This window comes from Panthera leo, chromosome B1 (assembly GCF_018350215.1).
Source record: "Panthera leo isolate Ple1 chromosome B1, P.leo_Ple1_pat1.1, whole genome shotgun sequence".
In the NCBI taxonomy this organism is placed as follows: Eukaryota; Metazoa; Chordata; class Mammalia; order Carnivora; family Felidae; genus Panthera; species Panthera leo.
In genome coordinates, this window is record NC_056682.1 from 50,302,802 (window position 1) to 50,328,612 (window position 25,811).

A 25,811-nucleotide genomic window follows, 5' to 3' on the forward strand; every position below is an offset into this window, starting at 1 on the left:
TCTTGATTGCTTGCTTACTGCCTGTGGTACAGCTAAGCTAACTCTTCACTCTTTCTTATGCTTTGCTTTCTTCCTAAAGCCTTACACTCCTTGTTTCTTTCTTTCTTCCTTGATTTAAATATTCTGTCCTTTCTGTGTTTACTATTATTGAGTGGAACATACAGCCTGAACCGCAAAGTATAAATTCGATTGTAAATTGCCACTGGATGTACTGGATTCACAATTAAGCTTTACCTGAAGGTGGGAAGTATAAATTGTTGCCTTTTTGGGAGGCAATTTGACAAAACCTAACATCACTTAAAATGTACATATTCTTTGTTATAACAATTTTTCTGCTGGGAAATTATCATAAAGTTATAGTCACTCTTGTATTAAGATGTATGAAGAAACTGAATGGTGTCTGAGTGGAAGAGGAAAAGGAGTTTGGAGTAAGAGGCAGACTTACCGTTTATAGTATAGGTCTTCTGAAATTCACCTTTTCCTTTACCTTCTACAGTTACTACTTTTTATGTTAAAGAGAAAATGTAGGGTAAAAAAAAAAAAACAAAAACCTTTTACCACCTGTGGATTACACAGCATCTACAGGTTCTTATTCCTAATGGATTTTCTGGATTTTATTTTTCTTCAAGGGTCAACAATGCTGATAGTAGGCTTCTTCATTGCTCAACTTGACTTTGTGTAGTATTTTGATAACCCGAAATTAATCATTTGATAATTGAGTCCATTTCTGATATTAGGAATTTTTATAATTTTATTACATAAATGTGGGTGTATGTGTATCTATTGCATAGATGCATTTATCCTTCCTGATCATATTCCAAATACACATACCCGTCCTTAATCCCAACTCCATTATCTGTTGACTACCTGTTTTTCTATGTTCAGGTACTTAGGTATGTGTCTATGTATGTATATAGGTATACACACTGACATAAGACATACACATACAAAGTGATTTTTTGGTTGTGGTTTCTTTTTTTTTTAAATTTTTTTAATGTTTATTTTTCATAGAGAAAGAGAGAGAGAGAGAAAATGAGTGGGGGAGGGACAGAGAGAGAGGGAGACATAGAATCTGAAACAGGCTCCAGGCTCTGAGCTATCAGCACAGAGCCTGATGTGGGGCTCCATCTCACAAAAAGTGAGATCATGCTCTGAGCTGAAGTCAGTCGCTTAACTGACTGAGCCACCCAGGTGCCTCTGTAGTTTCTTTTTCTTTAAGCCTGATCATATTATACTCATTTGATTGCATTTTACTTTTTTTTCAGTCAACAACTGCATTGTGCAGATCCCCACCAAGTCACTTAGTAAAACTGATTTATTCTTTTTAATGATTGCATTGTGTTAATTGATCAGAGTATATTGTAATTTATTCAGCCATTCCTGTATTGATTGAAACAACTCTGCTTAGGGCGCCTGACTGACTCAGTCAGTAGAGCATGTGACTCTTGATCTCAGAATTGTGAGTTCAAGCCCCACATTGGTCATAGAGCCTACCTTGAGAAAGAAAGAAAGAAAGAAAGGGAAGAAAGAAAGAAAGAAAGAAAGAAAGAAAGAAAGAAAGAAAGAAAGAAAGAAAGAATACTGTTTATACAGACAAGAAATTGGAAAATAAGTGACAGTAAACATCTTTGTATGTATTACATATGATTACTTTTATTTCTGTATGATAGATTCCCAGAAATTGGACTGGTAGGTTACAGGGAGAAGGAAGTACTTTACCTTTTATACATGATACCAGATTTCTTTCCAAAAATGGGGCACCTGGGTGGCTCAGTTAAGTGTCTGACTCTTGATTTCTGCTCAGGTCATGATCTAACTGTCGTGGGATTGAGCCCTGCCTCATCAGGCCTTGCACTGAGCTGTGGAGCCTGCTTAGGATTCTCTCTCCCTGTCTCTTTGCCCCTCCCCTGTGTGCTCTTGCTCTCAAAATAAATAAACTTTAAAAAATACACAAAAGGATGTCCTAATTCATTTAGATGATAAAATATGACAGTACTTTCTTGATGAGATATTATCAGTCTTCTACATTTTTGCTAAAGTGCTGTCTCATTAGAACCACTTAATTGTTATTTTACTTTTAGTAAGTTTGAGTATTTTTTATAAACTTGATAATTTGAATCTGCTCTGTCTCTACATGTCAAATATTTTTTCCAGTTTAATTGCTTAGTTTGTTGATGCTTTTTTCACTTTTTATGTCTAAGAAATTTTGAACTTTTATGTCTGCCTGTCTCTTCAAATTTTTGCTCTTTGTTAAGATTGTTTAAAAGACATATCATCTTATAAATTTTACTGTAGAATGTGTTGCTGTGATTTATTTTTTTCACTTGTTCTTCTTTATCCTACCTGGAGCTCTTTTTTTTTTTTTTTTTTTTTTTTTTTTTTTTTTTAATAAATAATGTAAGATAAAGATCTATTTTTTTTTTTTTGCTTGATAACCAGTTTTGTAACGATCATTTGAGAAAATAATTTATCCTTTACTGCAGAAGTAGAATTTAACTTCTGACTTGTACATTTTTTCATATGTGCTGGAATCTATATTTAAGGCTTTTATTCTGTTCCACTCATCTGTGTGTCTATTCTTAAACCAGTGCCATATTGATTTGATTATTGTCTTTTGAATGTATTTTGATACATATCATTGAAGTCTATTTTTAGTTTTCTCCTTTTGCTCAGGTTTTTTGGTGATTCTTGGACTTTTTGCTTTATAACTTTAAGTTCCTGTTTTTAAATTAAAAAAAAAAAAAAACAAATCTTTTGGCATTATTTCTCAATACGGTCATGTATAAATATTGGGAAAAAGTACTGTGAATGAAATATTTTTCCCATTATTTTTGTATGTGTTAGTTTCTAAACTAGAGAATTTTTTTTATTTTTTTATTTTTGAGAACTTTTTAAAATTTTAACTGTATTGTATCATACCTCTTATTGATAATTTACTTTTATTTCAATTTTCTTTTACTATAATTGCTTGTATTTTCTAAGTATTCCATCAGGTCATTAACAAAAAGGTATTTTGTCTTTCATTCTGATATTATGCCAGTTAATTCATTTTCGTGTCTTAATTAGTTCCTATAGTCTTTAAGTCATTGTTGAATTTTTTTTTTTTTAATTTTTTTAACATTTATTTATTTTTGAGACAGAGAGAGACAGAGCATGAACGGGGGAGGGGCAGAGAGAGAGGGAGACACAGAATCGGAAGCAGGCTCCAGGCTCTGAGCCATCAGCCCAGAGCCCGACGCGGGGCTTGAACTCGCGGACCGTGAGATCGTGACCTGAGCTGAAGTCGGATGCTTAACCGACTGAGCCACCCAAGCGCCCAAGTCTTTGTTGAATTTTAAAGGGGTTAGTGGGCTTCCTGTTCTAATCCCTAATTTAATTAATTTTATTTATTGATTTATTGAATGAGTAATGATTCAATGATTCATATGATTAAAATAATAAAAATTAACTGTGAATAGTCTCCTTCCCATCTTTTCCCTAATCGTTTCACTTCCCACCCTGTACTCAAAGTAACCACAGATCATCAGATTTCCATATAGAAGCAAGTTCTTGATCTATACATAAACACACATACCTCTGTACAATGTATGTACAAATTTATTGTATGTTCATATAACCTTAATTTTATTTGAAATGGTTATCGTGTTTTGCTATATATGATACTACTGTTCTTTTTTTCAGAAATGCTTAATTTTTTTGTTTTATTTTTTTCCATAGAGCTTTATTAAAAAGCTGAGGGGCACCTGGGTTGCTCAGTCAGTTAAGTATCCTCTTGGTTTCTGTTCAGGTTATGATCTCACAGTCGTGGGATCAAGCCTCACATTGGGTTCTGTGCTGAGCATGGAGCCTACTTGGGATTCTCTCTCCTCTCTCTCTGCCCCTCTCCCCTGCCAGTACTCTTTCTCTCTCTCAAAATAAATAAATAAACATTTAAAAAATGGTTGCTGAATTGTATCAAATGCTTTTCAGCATCTAATGATACGATGATATGATTTTTTTCTCCTTAATTTGTTGATGTATTAGATTATGTTGATTAAAAAAAGAACCACTTGTATTTCTGCAATAAATTATAGTAGTATATTATTTTTGACATGTGCCTGGACTCTATTGTCTAATTTTATTTTTTTAAATTTATAATTACATTTAATTTTTTTTAATGTTTATTTATTTTTGAGAGAGAGAACACATGTGTGCAGACACAAGTAGACTGCACTGTCAGCACAGAGCTCAACGTGGGACTTGATTTCATGAACCCTGGGAGATCATGACCTGAGCTGAAACCAAGAGTGGGATGCTTAACTGACTGAGTCTCCCCGGCGCCCCTAGAATCATATTTAACTTTAAAGTGAAATCAGTTTATGGGTATATTTTATGTACTAGTACCTTTATTAGATTTTTGCATTGAGTTATTTTTACTTGATAAAATGACTTGAAGCATTTTTTGTATTTTTCTGTGGTTTACTATTATTAGAATTATGTTTTTTTAAAGATTAAGAATCTACTGAGAACCCAGCCCAGTGTTGATGTTTTTCTATAGTAGATTTTTAATTACCTTTAATTTATGGTGTTTTGTTCTACTCAATTCATTTCTCCTGGGTCAATTTTGATATTTTCTATTTTACTGGGAAATCATCTTCTCTTTCAGGTTTTGAAATGAATTGCCATGAAATTGCATTTGTCTTTTTAAAATTTGTCTTGTTTTCTTAATTATCTCCTATACTTGTGGTTGTATTTCTCTTTCATTCTGAATCTTGTGAGTTTTCACTCCTCTTGTTCCCTTTTTTTTCCACCCACTCATCAGACTCTGATTATTTAATCATCTTTCAAAGAGCTACCTTTTCGATTTATTTATGTTCTCTATAAAGTCTTTACTTCTTATGAATTTTAAGTAATATCTCTTAATTTCTTCTTCCTAATTTATTTTGATAAATTTTGTTTCTTTTCTCATTTCTTTTTTAAGTGTTTTTCTCTCTTGCCTTTTAAAAATATTAAAATTCTTTAAGGCCATAAATTTACTTCTGCATATAAATTTTACTGGATCACATGGGTTTTAATTATGATTTTATTTATATATTGTCATAGCTTACCACATAGAGCATAATTTCCCTTTTGATTTCCTAATTGATCCAAAGATTATCTAGTGTCATAGGTTTTAAGGAAAGATATCGTAATTTTTTTTTGAAAATTTTAAGGTATATATCTCTGAAGTTAATTAAAACTTTCATTATGACCATGTTTATGATAGGTCATGGTAGTGAACATAGGAAAATCTGTTTTTGGTTAGAGGGTTACAAGGTAGCTTTTAAAAATCATGTTAATTGATACTATAATTAAATTTATATTCTTTCCAACTGTATTTGTCTATTCTAAAAAGTATACTGAAATTACTGTATATTTCTATTTTTAAAAATAAATTTATTAAAGTTCTAGCAAATTTTGCTTTCTTACCTGCTATGTTATTTTGTGTATACAAGTTTGTAACTCTTATATTTTAATCATAAACTGTATATTTTATAATTATATACTCTTTCTCTTTATACTGATAAGTACTTTTGGCATTAAAATTATACCTTGACTGATACATGTTTCTCTGCAGTTACCTGAAAACAAAATACTCTTTTCCCCCAAAAGATGCTCATTGCTTTCCTTGCCGGCTCCTTGACCTTGAAGAGATGAGACTTTTAAGGGTACTTTTATTTTCTGCCCCTCTTCTTTTTTTCCCTTGAGCCTCTTCTTCCTTGTGAGATCTTGGAAGTATTTTTACTTCTGCTTACCTTCATCTCACCTGTCTACAACTCTTTTACTTTGTATAGTTTAAAAATTTATTAAAATTTCTTTTATGATATAGTGTTTTTGTTTCAGGAGTCTTTATCATACAAGTTATACATTCCTAGACATTGGTTATTATTTAAATGTGTATTATATAATAGAAACTGGAAGTTTCATTGCTTACAGTATTATCCTTTCTCTTCATCTTCCCTATTACCACATCTCTTATTCTGGTTTGTTTTTTCTTAGAACCTTTTCTTAATTATTTTTCTTAGTTGGGATGCCTGAAAAAATACATTCTCTGAAGTTTTACATATTTACAAATTTTTTTCACATACCAAATGTAAGCTTTGTTGGTACAGAATTATTTTATCTTTGTCATCTGAGAATGTTCTTCAACACACACTCTCTCTTTCTCTCTTTTTAAAGTACAAAAGATGAAGAGTCCAATGAGGAGCTGAATCTTTAACTTTTATAAGTTACTTGCTTTTAATTTTATTTTTATTTTTTTAGAAAGAGACAGAGCATACACAGGAGACAGGGACAGGGGAAAAAAGAGAATCTTAAGCAGGTTCCATGCTCAACCTGACGTGGGGCTCAGTCCCACCACCCTGGGATCATGACCTGAGCCAAAATCACCAGCTGTGTGCTCAACTGACTGAGCCACCCAGTGGCCCCCTAGGTTACTTGCTTTTTAGAGCTGAATGTGATCCAGTATCCATGAATTTTTATCCTTAAAACCTTCTTAAGCTCAGATTTCTTATGCTTTAAGTTTTTTGAGTATAGTTGATACACATGTTACATTAATTTCAGGTATACAACATAGTGATTCAGCATCTCTTAATGTTATGCTATGCTCACCACAAGTGTAGCTACCACCTGTCACCAAACAGTGCTTTTGCAATATCATTAACTATAATCCATATGCTGTACCTTTTATTCCCATGACTTATTCATCACAGAATAGGAAGCTTGTATCCCACTTTCCTCCCATTTTGCTTATTTATCCCTTCACCTCCCTTCCCTCTGGCAACCATCAGTTTGTTTTCTGTTATTTATAGGTCTGATTCTGATTATTCTTTGTTCACTTATTTTTTAGATTCCATACGTGAGTGAAATCATATGGCATGTGTCTTTTTCAATCTGACTCATATCTGACTCTCTGGGTCAATCCATGTTTTCTCAGATGGCAAGATTCCATTCTTTTTTATGGCTGAGTAATATTGCATTGTATGTATATGCCATTCATTCATTTATCAGTGGACACTTAGGTTGCTTCCATATTTTGTCTATTCTAAATGATGCTGTAATAAACATAGGGGTGCATATATATTTTTGATTTATTGTTTTTTATTTTATTTGGGCAAATACTCAGTAGTGGAAGAACTAAATCATAAGGTATTTCTATTTTTAGTTTTTTAAGAAACCTCCATGCTGTTTTCCATAGTGGCTGCACGATTTTTACATTCTCACCAGCAACGTAAGAAGGTTTCATTTTCTCCACATCTTTGTCAGTGCTTGTTATTTTCTGTTGTTTTTTTTTTTTTTGATAGTGCCCTTTCTAATGGCTATGATCTTAATATACATCTTTATTTAATTATTAAACTCATTTTTAAAACAAGGTGTAAAAAAATCTGTCTTCTATGTAGAGGGGGCTTTGTGACAATGAGCCTGAAAGTAGAGAACTCATAGCACCGTACTTGCTTTTTTAGAATGTTTTAGTTCTATTTATTTTATTTTATTTTATTTTATTTTATTTTATTTTATTTTATTTTTTTCTTTTTAACTTAGAGAACACACGAGCAGAGGAGGGGCAGAGAGAAAGGGTGAGAGAGAGAATTCCAAGCAGGCTCTGTACTGTCGGTGTGGAGCCTGATGCAGGGCTTGAACTCATGAACCGTGAGATCATGACCTGAGAGATGTTTAACCGACTGAGCCACCCAGGTGCCCCTAGAATATTTTAGTTCTACTGAATATTTTAAACCCATTTATATCTATAATATGAATGACATAAACGCAGTGATTTGCAGTTACACAAGTCTGTATCAGTAACTTTATATCAGTTTCCTCACTTGTGAAATGACAATCTTTGGTGATTTACTTCTGAGATTGTCTGATTCAGTTGTACCGTGGTCCTCATACTTGCATAATAAAGGTCAGTCAGGATTGTTGTGAGGCATTTGCCAGCCCTCTGAAGATTGTGGAAGGATTCCCTTTCTAGTCTGTATATTCCTCACGTATACATGTAAAAGGCCGTCAATAAAGGTCTATTTAATCCCTGAACATACCTCATAGTCTCCTTTAACTGTTCCTTCTCCCCAAAATCTTTCCTCCACGGATTCTCACACTTCTCTTCACACTTTGGTTTGGTGGAAGTCTTATTCTAATCTTCAGCTAACAGCTGAGATCTCACTCTAAGAAGTCTTCCCAGTTCTCTGTAGCCTAAAATAATCTCTAAATTGTTACTCTCAGAAAACTTGTATTTTTAGTCTTATCATATTATGCATGTTATTATAGAGGTAGGGGTGTGTGTGTGTGTATAATTTTTATTTGACCTTCTCCTATAGTTTAATATGCTCCTGCATTACTGGGGTCTTATCTTACTGTTATGATTTTCTGCCTATCTCAGGGCAAGTAGGTATTTAGTGTATTTTTTTAATGTCTATTTATTTGAGAGAGAGAGAGAACGAGCAGGGGAGGGGCAGAGAGAGAGGGAGACACAGAATCTGAAGCAGGCCCCAGGCTCTGAGCTGTCAGCACAGAGCCCGACGTGGGGCTTGAACTCAGAAACCGTGAGATCATGACCTGAGCCAAAGTCAGACACTTGACCGAGTAACCCAGGGGCCTCAGAATTTAACATATTTTAACTGGATTTGAGCAAGAATGAAAAGTGTATATTGACCATTAATCAGTTTTGTGGCTTAGTTTTGATATTTTTACAATCAGCAGCATTTTCAGGAGGTTTTCTTTGTACTTCTATTTTTTTTTAGGACAGGTATTTTTTAAGTCAGCAAGAAAATTAACCACAACAGGAACTTCATTAAAGCTACAATTCAGGATATGCAAATATGAAAGGTTTCTAACTTTACCCTGTACATTTCGCATATATCATTAGTCACTGTTAGACACTTTGGTCTTGCTTAATATAATTCAGTGCTGAGTGTGTATTTTAGTGTGAGAGTTTTGACATCAACATTTTTAACTTTCGTGTAATTTATAATCTTAACTTTGAGTTAATGGAAATTGTTGCCTCTTTAGATTGTGGTTTGAAACTGCTAATAAGTCCAATCAGTAATACATGATCTTTAGCTTCTAAACCATGAATAGTAGATTTCATTTTTTGTTAAAATCTATGTCTAAATTGAAAGGGGTCGAAGGGTCTGAATGGTGAATAAAAGCAGTAGAATGCTAATCAGAAGATAGAAGTACTAAACTCACTCTATTAATTTACATTGTGTTCAGTAATCTAAAGCAACATGCATATTAGTCTCCTTTTTAAATTGGTAATAGCCCCTGCGACTTGAGAGTTTGTGAAGTGCTTCATGACCACCATTTAAAAAAATGTGTTAACTTCTATAGCTCTTCAAGGTAGTTATCAATCATCCCTGTTTTATAGATGCAGACATTGAGACTTAGAGAAATTAAGTCACTCAAGATTTGGCTAGTAGTTAAATAAGTACTAAAATACATGGAAGTATACCCCAGAATTTATTCCACAGTTAAAACCTTTAGCTGCAATCATGGGTTTTTTTGCTTTAGAGGATTCTACATAAATGCACTGATACTGTTATCAAAAAGTTGTCTTGAGGGGTGCCTGGTGGCTTAGTCAGTTAAGCATCCAACTTCAGTTCAGGTCATTATGTCAGGGTTCATGGGTTCGAGGGTTCGAGCCCCACGTCAGACTCTTCACTGACAGCTCAGAGCCTGGAGCCTGCTTCAAATTCTGTGTCTATCTGCCCCTCCCTGCTGTGCACACACTCTCTCTCTCTCTCAAAAATAAACATTTTTTTTTTCAAAGGCTTGAATGTCACAATAATATATATGTTCCGTCACAAGTTTAAATGTTTCCCTGGGTGATGTCTGATAACAGATTAAATTTCAGGGGTATGATTTTCATTACTTTTTCCAAGGTAATAATTTTGAAAGCTATCAATAATATTTTTTTATTTTTAAAATTTTGCTTCAAACCAAGGTTTCACTTAAAATTACAAAATAATTTTTAAAACGTGGCTACCTGATGTTGACTGTTAATATCTTTACGATATGTAATTAAAATTTTTATTCAACATTTGATTACCAAGTATTTCTGAATTTTCTGTCTTTATTCTACAGAATGATAAATAACGCTGATCATCTCTAGAAAGGATATTGATTCACCTCATGTAAAGTATGCTCAGTTCCTTTCCAGTGGTGTAAGTATCTAGTCCTTTTCTTAATTTTATCTCTTAATTGTTTTAATAAAGTGAAGAAATCATTATGATTATGATCCAGAAATGACAGCAGTCATTTGTAGAGTTGAAAGAATTTTTTCATAATCATGTGGAAAGGAATGAATTTTCAAATTACCTTTCTCTTCTGTTTTCAACTTTGAAGTCTGACATTAATTTTCAACTTGAAACTACTCTACTAATTATTTCAAACTGTTTAATAGCCTAGAAACTTCCAAAATAGATGGCTAGCTACTATTCGATTCCTTGTGACAAGCAGAATATTGGAAGCATGTTACTTTAACACTGCCTTTGTATGCAGACTCCTAAGCACCTTAGCCATTTTCCTTTACCTACTGGAGATAATGTAGTTAAGTCTATTAGCTAATGTCATTGGTAGCCTTTCTTTGGAGTCAGGCAAAAAATACAAATTGAGATGGTGGTATTATGTTGAGAGTTTTTTGTTTTTTTTTTTTTTTTTTTTTTGTGCTAGGATATGAACTGTAACCACTAGTTCATATTAAATAGGCCTCTGAATAAAAGTATTCCGGGAATTTCAGATATTAGAGAAGATAAAGTATCTATTAGCTCATTAAGTGGATCTTTGAAGTCTAATGCAGAGTGCCTTTAGCATAAGTATTTTCTAAAATTTGGTGTAGTCTATGTTTCGATTAAATTCCTTCCGTTTTGTTTGACAGTTCTCTAATCCAGTAAGTAGACATTAACATAGATTTTCTTTATCATTTAGGTTTTTCATTAAAGTTTTTTCCTGTCTCATTGACTCTATCACATATCGAAAAGTCTCTGGAATAGGCCCAAGTGATGTAAACTGTAGCCTGAATTTTTGGTAAATAGCTATGTCTTTGGGAAATGGCAAGGCACTGCATTGCTTTGGGACTTAATTTCCTTTTTTTTTTAATGATATAATTGCTGATAGCTATTTTTAATAGCCATTAGAATGTAAGCATCATGAGGTGAGAAGTTTTTGCCTGATTAGTTCCTTGTTGCATCCTTTCTTCCTTGTATAAGGTCTGACACATAGGGCATATTCAGTAAATGTTAGTTGAATGAATGATTTTTCTCTAAATAGTGTCCAGATTTCTGATTCCATACCTAGTTTATATTTCCTTCTATAAACTTGCATGTTTTTACTTGAATTTGTTTCCCCAAACATGTATGAGGTGGCTACAATAAAAAATGTCATCTTAATGATAATTTAAAAGTAATTATTGTAAAGTGTGATTGGCACAGTGAAATATAATTTTGTTTCTCTCAAAGTCTTTTTATATATGAAAGAACTTTTTTATACTGTTGTCTTTTTTATACTACTTTTTATACTTTTTTTATTGTTTTGCTTTAGTCAGTTCTCCTACTGGTTTGAATTATAGAATCATCTTAACATACTCAATCCCCAGTAAATCTTCATTTCTCACTTACTCTCACTTCCTGTCATTTTTAAACTTTAAGACTTCCACTCCTTTGATGGTAATAATTATGAAAGAAGTTAATGTGCCATAAATACTAAGAAGGGCCTGAGTACATCTTTAGTTGATGAATATTATGATTAGAATGTGTTAGATCATCATGTGGTAAATACCATGTATGCAAAACAAAAGTAACTTATGACTAGATCATATTTTGCTTACTCATTCTAGATGAAAAGATAGCAGAATCAAACTGAAGAAAATGCTGTTATTTAATAAAATCTTATTAACTGTTAATGCTTTACAAGCAAGGTAGTAATGTCATTTTTGCACAGGTGATTTCAAGATTAATCATTTGTGGATGGTTTAACCTTCTTTGCTTTGTATGTTTGTAGAATTTAGGTTTTTTTAAAAAATATTTTTTTTTTAACGTTTATTTATTTTTGAGACAGAGAGAGACAGAGCATGAACGGGGGAGGGTCAGAGAGAGAGGGAGACACAGAATCCGAAACAGGCTCCAGGCTCTGAGCTGTCAGCACAGAGCCTGACGCAGAGCTCAAACTCACGGACCGTGAGATCATGACCTGAGCCAAAGTCGGACATTTAACCAACTGAGCCACTCAGGCGCCCCTGTAGAATTTAGTTTAAGAAAGTGTTCTGGACCTCATGGTTATCTAAGAAGGGTTTAGGTGCATATCCAAGTAGGGATAAAATTTATTATAAAATAGGTTTACTATTATGGTCTGATACAGTATCGTCTTTTAGAGTATCCGTTTATGAACTGAGCCATAATTCCTGAATTTAATTGTTCTTTTCTGCTTTAAACATTGTGTTACTGCAGTGCCAAAATTCTTCTCACATCATTTTCAATTATTGTTGGCCTGAGTCTGCATTCAGATTAGTAATTTAAAGTGAAAGATACTCCTTATTCTGTGAATAGTATTTGTGCTACAGAAGAAAATTAATTCAGTTTTTACACATTATCTTTTTTTCTGCTTATAAAAGAATTGCTGGTATTGTGGACATAGATGAACTTTGTAGGTCATTTACTGCCATAATTTCAGGATTACGTGCTTTAGGTAAATTATAAGAAACAAAGTGTAGAAATGACAGAATGTACCTTTGTTAATGCACATTGAAATACTATTCTTGATATCTAAGAAAACTTCTAATCTTGGCATTTTCTCAGTGAAACATAGTACCTTCAGTGTTATATGTAGGATTTGATCCTGCTCATCATGCCATTGTTATTCTACTCTATAGTGATCATACCTTCCATTCTAGCAATTGTAGATCTTTTTACATTAGGTATATCTTTGTACTAGGGACCTCTTTTGGTGCAAGGCACAAACATCTAATTTAAACAAACTTTGGGAGGAAATTTAAGCTCTTACATCACATACAGTAAGAGCAGAGATATAGCAGTGTCTCAGGAATTGCTAGAACAAAGAATATGAACACTGCAGAGCTTTCCCTTTTGCTCTGCATTTCCTGCTATGTCTGCTTTGTTCTGCTACAAAGTGGCTTCTTCCACAAGGTGAAGAATGTACCAAACTAATGTCTTCCTGCAACTGAGCACAGTTAGAGTGACTGTCCATCTTCCTGCTGGTCTAACCTAAATATTTTGATGAAAGCAAGACTTGACTTCCTTGTGTACCTACCCCTGTGATTGGAAACAGTGAGGCATTCTAGGCAGACAAAATAATACACATTATCTCCTTTTCTGGCTGTTATCTCCTTTTATGGATTTTGGGATAAAAGTGTTTCCCATAGTCAGTTAATCTGAAATTACCTAAAATACTAAATTGTTTTAGATTCTGTGTGAATTGTTAGTTTTGATATTTCCAATACAAGCTTTAGGATGGATTCTTTTCAGTAATTGGTTAAATTCACATAAAATTTATTTTAGTTTTATGCTAACATACAGACTGCTGCTCCATACAGAGAAAGGTTTGAAGAATTATATACAGATACTATTGTATTGATTGATTTTTTTTTTTTTTTTTTTTTTTTTTTTTTGGTCCATATAATAAAACAGTTCTTGAAGTCTCATTTAAGTAAGGTCAGTTTTGGGGGCACCTGGGTGGCTTAGTCGGTTGGGTGTCTGACTTCGGCTCAGGTCATGATCTCACAGTTTGTGAGTTTGAGTCCCACCTCAGGCTCCATGCTGACAGCTTGGAGCCTGGAACCTGCTTCAGATTGGGTGTCTCCTCTCTCTCTGCCCTTCCCCTGCTTGCACTCTGTCTCTGTCTCTGTCTCTGTCTCTCAATTAAAAAATAAAAAAATTTAAATTAAGGTCAGTTTTGGGGTACCTGGGTGGTTCAGTCAGTTAAGTGTCCAACTTCAGCTCAGGTCATGATCTCGCAGTTCACAAGTTCGTGCCCTGTCAGGCTCTGTGCTGACAGCTCAGAGCCTAGAGCCTTCTTCGGATTCTGTGTCTCCCTCTGTCTCTCTGCCCCGCCCTCACTCATAATGTCTGTCTCTCTCTCTCTCTCTCTCTCTCTCTCTCTCTCTCTCTCTCTCTCTCTCTGAAAGATAAATAAAATATTTTAAAAAATTTTAAGTAAGGTCAGTTTATGAAGTATTTTGAAAGCATTAAGACTGATGTTAGCAAAGGACAGGCCTACTTTATTTACAAGAGAAAAGAATGGTGTATGGAAACCTCAGCCTATCAAATCAGTAAATTAAGGGGTCAGTTTTTTGGATTACTAAAGGGATTGGGCAGTCAATCTTTTATTTTTTAATTTAATTTTTAATTTTATTTCCAGTATAGTTAACATGCAGTGTTATATTAGTTGCAGATGTACAATATAGTGATACAATTATATACTCAGTGCTCATCATGATAATTGATGACAGGATTACTCTTAATCCTCTTCGCCTATTTCACCCATCCCTCACCAGCCTTCCCCTTGGTAACCATCAGTTTGTTCTCTACAGTTAAGAGTTTGTTTTTTGCTTTGTCCCTTTTTTCTCTGCTCGCTTGTTTTCTTCCTTAAATTCCACATGAGTGAAATCATATGTATTTGTCTTTCTCTGACTGACTTATTTCACTTAGCATTGTACTCTCTAGTTCTATCCATATTGTTGCAAATGGCAAGATTTCATTATTTTTATGACTGAATAATATTCCATTGTATATCTATACCACATCTTTTTTATCCATTCATCTGTCAGTGGATACTTGGGCCACTTCTGTAAGTTGACTCTTGTAAATAATGCTGCAGTAAACATAGGGGCTCATCTATCTTTTTGAAATAGTTTTTTGTTTTCTTTGGGTAAATACCCAGTAGTAAAATTACTGCATCATAGGGTAGTTCTATTTTTAAATTTTTGAGGAACCTCCATACTGTTTTCCACAGTGGCTGCGCCAGTTTGCATTCCCACCAGTAGTGCATGAGGGTTCCTTTTTCTCCACATCCTCACCAACACTTCTTGTTTCTTGTGGTTTTGATTTTAGTCATTCTGACAGGTGTGAGGTGAGATCTTGTAGTTGTTTTTTTTTTGTGTTTTTTTTTAAGTTTTTGAGAGACAGAGTGTCAGCGGGGGGTGGGGGTGGGTGGGGGGGAGGGAGGGACAGAGAGACACAGAATCTGAAGCAGGCTCCAGGCTCCAAGCTGTCAGCACAGAGCCCAACGCGGGGCTTGAACACGTGAACCGTGAGATCATGACCTGAGCCTAATGCAGATGCTTAACTGATTGAGCCACACAGGTGCCCCTAGGGATCTTGTAGTTTTGATTGGCATTTCCCTGATGATAGTGATGTTGACCATCTTTTCGTGTGTCTGTTGACCATCTGTATGTCTTTTTTTTTTTTTTAACGTTTATTTTTGAGACAGAGAGAGACAGAGCATGAACGGGGGAGGGTCAGAGAGAGGGAGACACAGAATCCGAAACAGGCTCCAGGCTCTGAGCCGTCAGCATAGAGCCCGACACTGGGCTCGAACTCATGGACTGCGAGATCATGACCTGAGCCAAAGTTGGCCGCTTAACCGACTGAGCCACCCAGGCGCCCCAAGTATGTCTTTAGAAAAATGTCTGTTCAAAAAATAAATGGAAAAATATTCCATGCTCCTAGATAGTTAGAACAAATATTGTTAAAATGTTAATACTACCCAAAGCAATCTACATATTCAATGCAATACCTATGAAAATAACACCAGCATTCTTCACAGAGCCAGAACAAACAATCCTAAAATTTGTATGGAACCAGAAAAAACCCTGAATAGCCAAAGCAATCTTGAAAAAGAAAACCAAAGCAGGAGGCATCACCATCCCAGTCTTTAAGCTGTATTACAAAGCTGTAATCATCAAGAAAGTATGGTACTGGCACAAAAACAGACAGATCAGTGGAACAGAATAGAGAACCCAGAAATGGACCCACAAACGTTTGCCCAACTAATCTTTGACAAAGCAGGAAAGAATATCCAATGGAAAAAAGACAGTCTTTTCAGCAAGTGGTGCTGGGAAAACCAGACAGCAACATGCAGAAAAATGAACCTGGACCACTTTCTTACACGATACATAAAAATAAACTCAAAACGGGTGAAAGACCTAACTGTAAGACAGAAAGCCATCAAAAGCCTAGAGGAGAAAGCAGGCAAAAACCTCTTCGACCTTGGCTACAACAACTTCTTACTCAAAAAGTCTCCACCTCCGGAGGCAAGGGAAACAAAAGCAAAAATGAACTATCGGGACCTCATCAAGATAAAAAGCTTCTGCACAGCAAAGGAAACAATCAGCAAAACTAAAAGGCAACCGATGTAATGGGAGACGGTATTTGCAAACAACTTATCAGATAAAGGGTTAGTATCCAAAATCTATGAAGAACTTATCAAACTCAACATCCAAAAAACAATCCAGTGAAAAAATGGGCAAAAGACACAAATAGACACTTTTCCAAAGAAGACATCCAGATGGCCAACCAACACATGAAAAAATGCTCAACATCACTCATCATCAGGGAAATACAACTCAAAACCACAATGAGATATCACCTCACACACCTGTCACAATGGCTAACATTAACAACTCAGGCAACAACAGATGTTGGTGAGGATGCAGAGAAAGAGGATCTCTTTTTCACTGCTGGTGGGAATGCAAACTGGTGCAGTCACTCTGGAAAGCAGTGTGGAGGTTCCTCAAAAAACTAAAAATAGAACTACCCCATGACTCAGCAATTGCACTACTAGGTATTTATCCAAGAGATACAGGTATGCTGTTTCAAAGGGGCACATGTGCACCCCAGTGTTTATAGCAGCACTATCAACAATAGCCAAAGTATAGAAAGAGCCCAAATGTCCATCAATGGATGAATGGATAAAGAAGATGTGGTATGTATATGTATATACACACACATACCACGCATACATACATACATACATACAATAGTGTATTACTCGGGAATCAAAAAGAATGAAATCTTGCCATTTGCAACTATGTGAATGGAGCTAGAGGGTATTATGCTAAGCAAAATTAGTCAGATAATCATAGGACTTCCTCATGTGAGGACTTTAAGATACAGAACAGATGAACATAAGGGAAGGGAAGCAAAAATAATATAAAAACAGGGTGGGGGACAAAACATAAGAGACTCTTAACTATAGAGAACAAACAGAGGGTTGCTGGAGGGATTGTGGGATGGGGATGATCCAAATGGGTAAGGGGCACTAAGGAATCTATTCCTGAAATCATTGTTGCACTATATGCTAGCTAACTTGGATGTAAATTAAAAAAATAAATTTAAAAATATAAAAACAAAGTCACTGTTATAGAAAATACTTACAACAGAGAAAAAATGATAGTTAAAAACAGTTGAATGTTAATATATATAAAATAACACATATTACCTTTATGACATATAATAAATCTTTTACATAATGTAAAAAAAAAGAAAAATGTTCTTGTCTTCTCATTTGTTAATTGGATTATTTGTTTTTTTGGTGTTGTATAAATTCTTTATATATATATATAGTTAATATAATTTATCGTCAAATTGGCTAACATACAGTGTGTAAAGCGTGCTCTTGGTTTTTGGGGTAGATTCCCATGGTTAACCGTTTGCATACAACACCCACCCAGTGCTCATCCCAACAAGTACCCTCCTCCATGCCCATCACCCATTTTCCCCTTTCTCCCACCCCTCCATCAACCCTCAGTTTGTTCTCTGTATTTAAGAGTTTCTTATGGCTTGTCTCCTTCCCTCTCTGTTTGTAACTATATTTTTTTCCCTTTCCCTTCTCCCATGGTCTTCTGTTAAGTTTCTCAAGGTCCACATATGAGTGAAAACATATAATATCTGTCCTTCTCTGACTGACTTATTTCATTCACCATAATACCTTCCAGTTCTATCTGTGTTGCTGCAAATGGCATCATTTCATTCTTTCTCATTGCCAGTAGTATTCCATTGTATATATAAACCATATCTTCTTTATCCATTCATCAGTTGACGGACAATTAGGCTCTCTCCATAATTTGACTATTGTTGAAAGTGCTGCTATAAACATTGGGGTACATGTGCCCCTATGAATCAGCACTCCTGTATCCTATGGGTAAATTCCTAGTAGTGCTATTGCTGGTTGTAACGGTAGCTCTATTTTTAATTTTTTGAGGAACCTCCATACTGTTTTCCAGAGCAGCTGCACCAGTTTGCATTCCCATCAACAGTGCAAGAGGGTTCCGTTTCTCCACATCCTTGCCAGCATCTGTTGTTTCCTGAGTTGTTCGTTTTAGCCATTCTGACTGGCGTGAGGTGGTATCTCAGTGTGGTTTTGATTTGTATTTCCCTGATGATGAGTGATGTTGAACATCTTTTCATGTGTCTGTTGCCCATCTGGATGTCGTCTTTGGCAAGTGTCTGTTCATTTCTTCTCATGTCTTAAGTGGATTATTTGTTTTTTGGGTGTGGAGTTTGGTAAGTTCTTTATAGGTTTTGGATACTAACGCTTTATCTGATATGTCATTTGCAAATATCTTCTTCCATTCCATTGGTTCCCTTTTAGTTTTGCTGATTGTTTCCTTTGCTGTGCAGAAGCTTTTTATCTTGATGAGAGCCCAATAGATCATTTTTGCTTTTAATTCCCTTGTCTTTGGAGATGTGTCAAGCAAGAAATTGCTGTGGCTGAGGTCAAAGAGGTTGTTGCCTGCTTTCTCCCCTAGGGTTTTGATGGTTTCCTGTCTCACATGTAGGTCTTTCCTCCATTTTGAGTTTATTTTTGTGTGTGGTGTAAGAAAGTGGTCCAGGTTCATTTTTCTGCATGTTGCTATCCAGTTTTCCCGGCACCATTTGCTGAAGAGACTGTCTTTATTCCATTGGATATTCTTTCCTGCTTTGTCAAAGATTAGTTGGCCATACATTTGTGGATCCGATTCTGGGTTCTCTATTCTATTCCACTGATCTGAGTGTCTGTTTTTGTGCCAATACCATACTGTCTTGATGATTACAACTTTGTAGTAGAGGCTGAAGTCTGGGATTGTGATGCCTGCCACTTTGGTTTTCTTTTTCAATATTACTTTGGCTATTCAGGGTCTTTTCTGGTTCCATATAAATTTTAGGATTGTTTTTTCTAGCTTTGAGGAGAATGCCGGTGCAATTTTGACTGGGATTGCATTGAATGTGCAGACTGCTTTGGGTACTATAGACATGTGATGATATTTATTCTTCTAATTCATGAGCAGGGAATGTTTTTCCATTTCTTTGTGTCTTCTTCAGTTTCCTTCATAAGCTTTCTGTAGTTTTCAGCAAACAGATCTTTTACATCTTTGGTTAGGTTTATTCGTAGGTATTTTATGGTTCTTGGTGTAGTTGTAAATGGGATCAGTTTCTTGATTTCTCTTTCTGTTGCTTCATTATTGGTGTAAAGAAATGTGATCAATTTCTGTACATTGATTTTGTACCTGCAGCTTTGCTGAATTCACGTATCAGTCCTAACAGCTTTTTGGTGGAGTCATTCAGGTGTTCCAGGTAGAGTATCATGTCGTCTGTGAAAAGTGAAAGTTCGACTTCTTCTTTGCCAATTTTGATGCCTTTTATTTCATTTTGTTGTCTGATTGCTGATACTAGGACTTCCAGCACTATGTTAAACAATAGTGATGAGAGTGGACATCCCTGTCATGTTCTTGACCTCAGGGAGAGTTCTCAATTTTTCCGCATTGAGGATGATATTAGCTGTGGGCTTTTCATATATGGCTTTTATGATGTTTAGGTATGTTCCTTCTATCCCAACTTTATTGTGGGTGTTTATTAAGAAAGGATGCTGTATTTTGTCAGATGCTTTTTCTGCATCTATTGGCAGGATCATATGGTTCTTATCCTCTCTTTTATTAATGTGATATATCACATTGATTTGTGAATATTGGACCAGCCCTGCAGCCCAGGAATGAATCCCACTTGATCATGGCGAATAATTCTTTTTATATGCTGTTGAATTCATTTTGCTAGTATCTTATTAAGAATTTTTGCATCCATGTTCATCAGGGATATTGGCCTGTAAGTCTCCTTTTTGGTGAGTCTCTGTCTGGTTTGGGTATCAAGGTAATGCTGGCTTCATAGAATGAGTCCAGAAGTTTTCCTTCGTTTCTATTTTTTGGAACAGCTTGAGATGGATAGGTATTAACTCTGCTTTAAATATCTAGTAGAATTCCCCCGGGAAGCCATCTGGCCCAGAACTCTTATTTGTTGGGAGATTTTTGATAACTGATTCAATTTCTTCACTAGTTATGGGTCTGTTCAAATTTTCTATTCTTCCCATTTGAGTTTTGGTAGTGTGTGGGTGTCTAGGAATTTGTCCATTTCTTCCAGGTTGTCCAGTTTGTTGGCATATAATTTTTCATAGTGTTCTCTGATAACTGTGTTTCTGAGGGATTGGTTTTGATAAATCCATTTTCATTCATGATTTTATGTATTTGGATCCTCCCTCTTTTTCTGAGAAGTCTGGCTAGCAGTTTATCAATTTTGTTTATTTTTTCAAAAAGTCAGCTCTTAGTTACATTGATCTGTTTTTCTTGGATTCTATATTGTTTATTTCTGCTCGGCTGCTGGCCTTGGAGTTTCTTTGTTGTTCTGCTTTGAGTTCCTCTAGGTTTTCTGTTAGATTTTGTATTTGGGATTTTTCTTGTTTCTTGAGATAGGCCTGGATTACAATGTATTTTCCTCTTATGACTGCCTTTGCTTTGCTGCATCCCAAAAGGTTTAGACTGTTGTGTTTTCATTTTCATTTGTTTCCATATATTTTTAAATTTCTTCTCTAAGTGTTACCTGGTTGACCCATTCATTCTTTAGTAAGGTGTTCTTTAACCTCCATGCATTTGGAGGTTTTCCCAGACTTTTTCCTGTGGTTGATTTCAAGTTTCATAGCATTGTGATCTGAAAATGTGCGTAGTATGATCTGAATTCTTCAATATTTATTGAGGGCTCTTTTGTGACCCAGCATGTGATCTATCTTGGAGAATGTTCCATGTGCACTCAAGAAGAATGTGTGTTCTGCTGCTTTAGGATGAAAAGTTCTGAATATATCTGTGAAGTCCATCTGGTCCAGTATATCATTCAGAGCCATGGTTTCTTTATTGATTTTCTGTTAGATGATCTGTCCATCATTGTAAGTGGAGTATTAAAGTCTCCTGCAATTACCACATTCCTACCAATAAGATTTCTTATGTTTGTGATTAATTGTTTTATATATTTGGGTACTCCCGAATTGGATGCATAAACATTTATAATTGTTAGCTCTTCTTGATGGAGAGACCCCATAATTATGATATAATGCCCTTCTTCACATTTTGATACAGCCTTTAGTTTAAAATCTAGTTTGTCTGATATAAGTATGGCTAATCCAGCTTTCTTTTGACTACCAGTAGCATAATAGATGGTTCTCCATCCCCTCACTTTCAATTAGAAGGTGTCTTCAGGTTGAAAATGGGTCTCTTGTAGACAGCAAATACATGGGTCAATTCTTTATGTATTTTGGATACTAACCTTTTATCAGATATGTCATTTGTAAGTATCTTCTGCCATTTATTAGGTTGTCTTTTAGTTTTGCTGTTTCCTTTGCTGTGCAGAAAGAAGCCTTTTATTTTGATGTAGTCTCAATAGTTTTTCTTTTTGTTTCCCTTGTCCCAGGGGTCTATCTAGAAAGATGTTGTCAGAGAAATTATTGTGCTCTGTTCTGTCTAGGTCTTATGGTTTCAGGTCTCACAGGTCCTTAATTCATCTTGAGTTTATTTTTGTGTATGGTATAAGAAAGTGGTCTAATTTTATTCTTTTGCATGTAGCTGTCCAGTTTTCCCAATACCATTTGTTAAAAAGAATGTTTTTTCCCCATTGCTTAGTCTTGGTATTTTGCCAAAGATTAGTTGACCATATAATCGTGAGTTTATTTCAGGGCTCTCCATTCTGTTCTATTGATCTACGTGTCTGTTTTTGTGCCAGTACCATACTGTTTTGATTACTACTACTTTGTAGTAATGGTACTTTGTAGTATATCTTGAAATCTTGTAGCAAGGTACTTTGTAGTATGTCTTGAAATCTGGGATTGTGATACCTCCAGTTTTGTTCTTCTTTTTTAAGATTGTTTTGGCTATTTGGGTCTTTTGTGGTTGCATACAAATTTTATGATGATTTACTCTAGTTCTGTGAAAAATGCTATTGGTAATTTGATAGGGGTTGCATTAAATCTGTAGATTGCTTTGCATAGTGTGGACATTTTAACAATATTGGCTTTTATAATTCATGAGCATGGAATATTTTTCCATTTGTTTATGTCATTTGCAGCTAATTTTAAAGAGAAGTTCCTAGGATTAGGGGTTAATATATTACTAAGCACTGGATGGAGCAGACAAAAGGTTAAGGGTTATAACAGAAAGTGGAGTGTTAAGTGTACTTATAAGCCATTCAGAAAATGTTCACATAGATATTCAACAAACTTTATTTAAGCATAATATACCTACTGAAAAATACACCTATCAATAGTCACAACTTGATGGATATTCACAGTGAATATAACAGTGTAATGTTAACTAGCATAGAGCATAGAACATTAGCAACACTGCATAGCATTTTAATAATATATCATTTATGTTAAGCAGGGTGTATTGTTCTTTTGAAATTGGTCAGGAAAAAAAGTAAATGAGTTACTCTGGTTGTGAAATTTTCTCTTCTCTGTCAACCAGCTTATGATATATGTGGCAGGGGGGCATTTATTAAGCTAACAAGTAGTAAAGTACAATTGTAATAGCCACAGTATTTAGGTAGCTAACGATTGGGAACAGTCCATGTGTCTAAAATAGAATGGATAAACATGTAGTATATTCCCATAATGAAGTACTACTCAACAATAAAAAGGAACAAACTACTGATACAATGTTGTAGATCAACCTCAAAAACTTTATGCTGAGTGAAAAAAGTACATAGAAATTACACAAAAGAGTACATAGAACTTCCATTTATATCAAGTTCTAGAACAGGGAAAACTAATCTGGGGTGGGAAAAATTTGAGCAGTGGTTCCCTATGAGAGAAGCAGTCCCGGATTAACTGGGAAGGGGCCAAGGATTAACTGGAAATGGGCACTTCTTGGAGTGGTAGTAAAATTCTTTATCTTCATACACATTTTCACAGATTGTGTGTGTGTGTGTGTGTGTGTGTGAGAGAGAGAGAGAGAGAGAGAGAGAGAGACAGAGAGAGAGAGAGAGAAGGAGAGAGCATGCAGATGTTTTCACAAGTCAGGGAGGGGCAGAGGGAGAGGAGGAGAGAGAATTCCAAGTAGGTTTCATTCCCAGTGTGGAGCCTGATGCAGGGCTCGATCTCATGACTGTGAGATTATGATCTGAGCCAAAACTAAGAGTCAGATGCTTAACTGACTGAGCCATCCAAGTGTCCCTTTTTAAATTATTTTTATTTTATTTTTTATGTATTTCATTTTTACAGTATGTACTTCTCAAAACTCTTAGAATGGTAAACATAAGATTTATGCATTTTCTTTTATGTAAATTTTACCTCAAAAGAAAAACGTGAACAAATAACTGAACTCAAGTTAATGAAATGCATGTGGAAGTGTCTAGGAGGAAGTGTACAGATGTCTGTAACTGAATTTGAAATGCATAAAAAAAGATGAATGTAGGTATGAATGTAGGTATGAATGCATAGGGAATGCATAGGGAATGGATAGTTAATGGATATAATGGATAGTTATAAAGTAAGTAAAATGCTAATGAGAAAATTCAGATGGTTAGTATGTGGGTGTTCACTGTAAATTTATTTTAATTTTTCTGTATGTTTATTATTTTTCATTATAAAATGTTGGAGGAAAAAACTTAGGCAATACAGTAATCATGAAAATAGGACTTTTGTCATGGATAGCTTGTCACAGTGAGTATTGGAAGAAAACAGAAGATAATGTTTAGGTGTAAGACATTGTAGCCTGTGACCACAAATGGCTTGCAACATGTTATTTTTGGTTCACAAAATGTTTGTTTTTATTTTTAATTAGCCTATCTCTAAAACTAGAGTGATTTCACATAAAAGGTCTAGATTTCTGTCTGCTTATTTTTAGGATTTGAAAGACAAAACAATCAATGGAATAAAATAGAGAATCCAAAGATAGATACAGGTTTGTATGGATATTTTGCATATGAGAAAGGTGGTATTTCAGGTTAGAGGAAAATAAACATATTACTCAGTGAAGCATTTGGGAAAAAATAAAGCTGAAATCCTTTCACACTTACTAAGTAAATACAAATTCCAGATGGACCAAAGATTAAAAAAAAACAAAAAACTATTCCTAGAACCCCTAGTCCATCAGTAGAGTGATTTTATCTAAGTGGTTTTAACTGGAGACTTAAAAGAGTATAGCCTATATCTCAGATCATAGGATTCCAGTAAGTTCTGCAATATACTGGAAAACGGAATCATACATGCTTTTGGAGTCAATAAGATCTAGGTTTAAATCTTTTTTCTGCTCTTAATCAGACTTTTTGCAAGGTACAGAACCAATCTGAGCCTTAGTTTCCCCAATAATCAGTCAATATAAAATCTTAAAATTCTGCCACAGAGGGTTGTTTTGAAGATTAGATGAAATTTCATTATATGAAACTGTTGCCCAATTCCTGCCGAGAAGTGAATGTTCAATAAATTTGCAGTAGAGAGGGATGAAGAAACAGACTTTGAACAGCTATGGAGAACTGGCCCAGAACAGATATTTACCTGTAAAGGTTGAGAAAATTCCTTGACGTTTATTTCCATTAGCAAACACTTATCTAGAGCCTACTGTATGCCATGAATCCTATTTGGCACTAGAACTATAATAGTAAAAATAGAAGAAATTACCACTTAAAAAAAATCTTAAATTAGGATAGTCAGGTTTTTTAAGAAAAAAATTCAAGTAGTGAGAATATTTAAGTTTGATAATTTCCTTAAACTTAATATTGTTATGACTCTGGCATTTTGTGGTGTGCTACAGTTTCTTGTGTTAGTTAAAGGAACCACGTGGAAGCAATTTTCTAAGAAAAATGAATAGTTTGGCTACAACCATGAAAGATCAATTTCTTGGGATAACTGTTAAGAGAGAATGCATTACAGAGATGAGATACTAAACGAAATTGCTAAGTGGTGGGTGAAATGCTTAATGAGATTTTTAATGTACTTCTCTTTTCCATTTAAATATTTTTGCTAGTTACTAGTATTTGCCTAGGCTTACCTTACCAAATCATTTGTTTACACTAAATGAAGATAATAGAGTTCCTAGGTCAGTTTTGCTGATATTTAGTAAATCGAGACAATACAAACTATTTTCTCAATAACTTTTCATTAATAGTACTCTAATGTAGAGTACTGAATTTGAGATGGTAAAAAATACCTGCAAGTAATCAGATAAGCTAGGATTAAAAGTATATGTATCTAATCTGCTATTTTGGTATTAATGCCATATCTGAAATTGTGCTTCAAATATTTACCAAATTGCAGAAAATGTAAATTGTATGCCAAATTGGGTTTTACGTTATATCTAATGTCCATCTGCTAATAAACTCCGTAACTATACCAATCCATTTGCCATGACAATAATGTTTTGGCATGGAGAGATTATTATAATATATAATGTAATTTTTTATAATAGTAATGTCTTAATCACTTTCATTAAGGTGTAGAAATATTTTGCATCTTCTGAGCATTCTCTATAATGATACGTTTTTTGGTAGTAT

The 25,811-nt window shown here is 34.7% G+C and overlaps 1 protein-coding gene across 8 annotated transcripts in view; it reads left to right on the forward strand.

The window, feature by feature from the left end:
* HMBOX1 (homeobox containing 1) overlaps positions 1-25,811 on the forward strand; it is a 204,738-nt gene that overhangs the window by 70,704 nt on the left and 108,223 nt on the right. For all 8 annotated transcript variants that reach the window (XM_042934962.1, XM_042934966.1, XM_042934967.1 and 5 more), the window contains exon 2: positions 10,102-10,181. In XM_042934962.1, coding sequence (XP_042790896.1) covers positions 10,159-10,181 — 23 coding nt within the window. In that variant the 5' untranslated portion in view covers positions 10,102-10,158. The remainder of the gene's footprint in view (positions 1-10,101; positions 10,182-25,811) is intronic.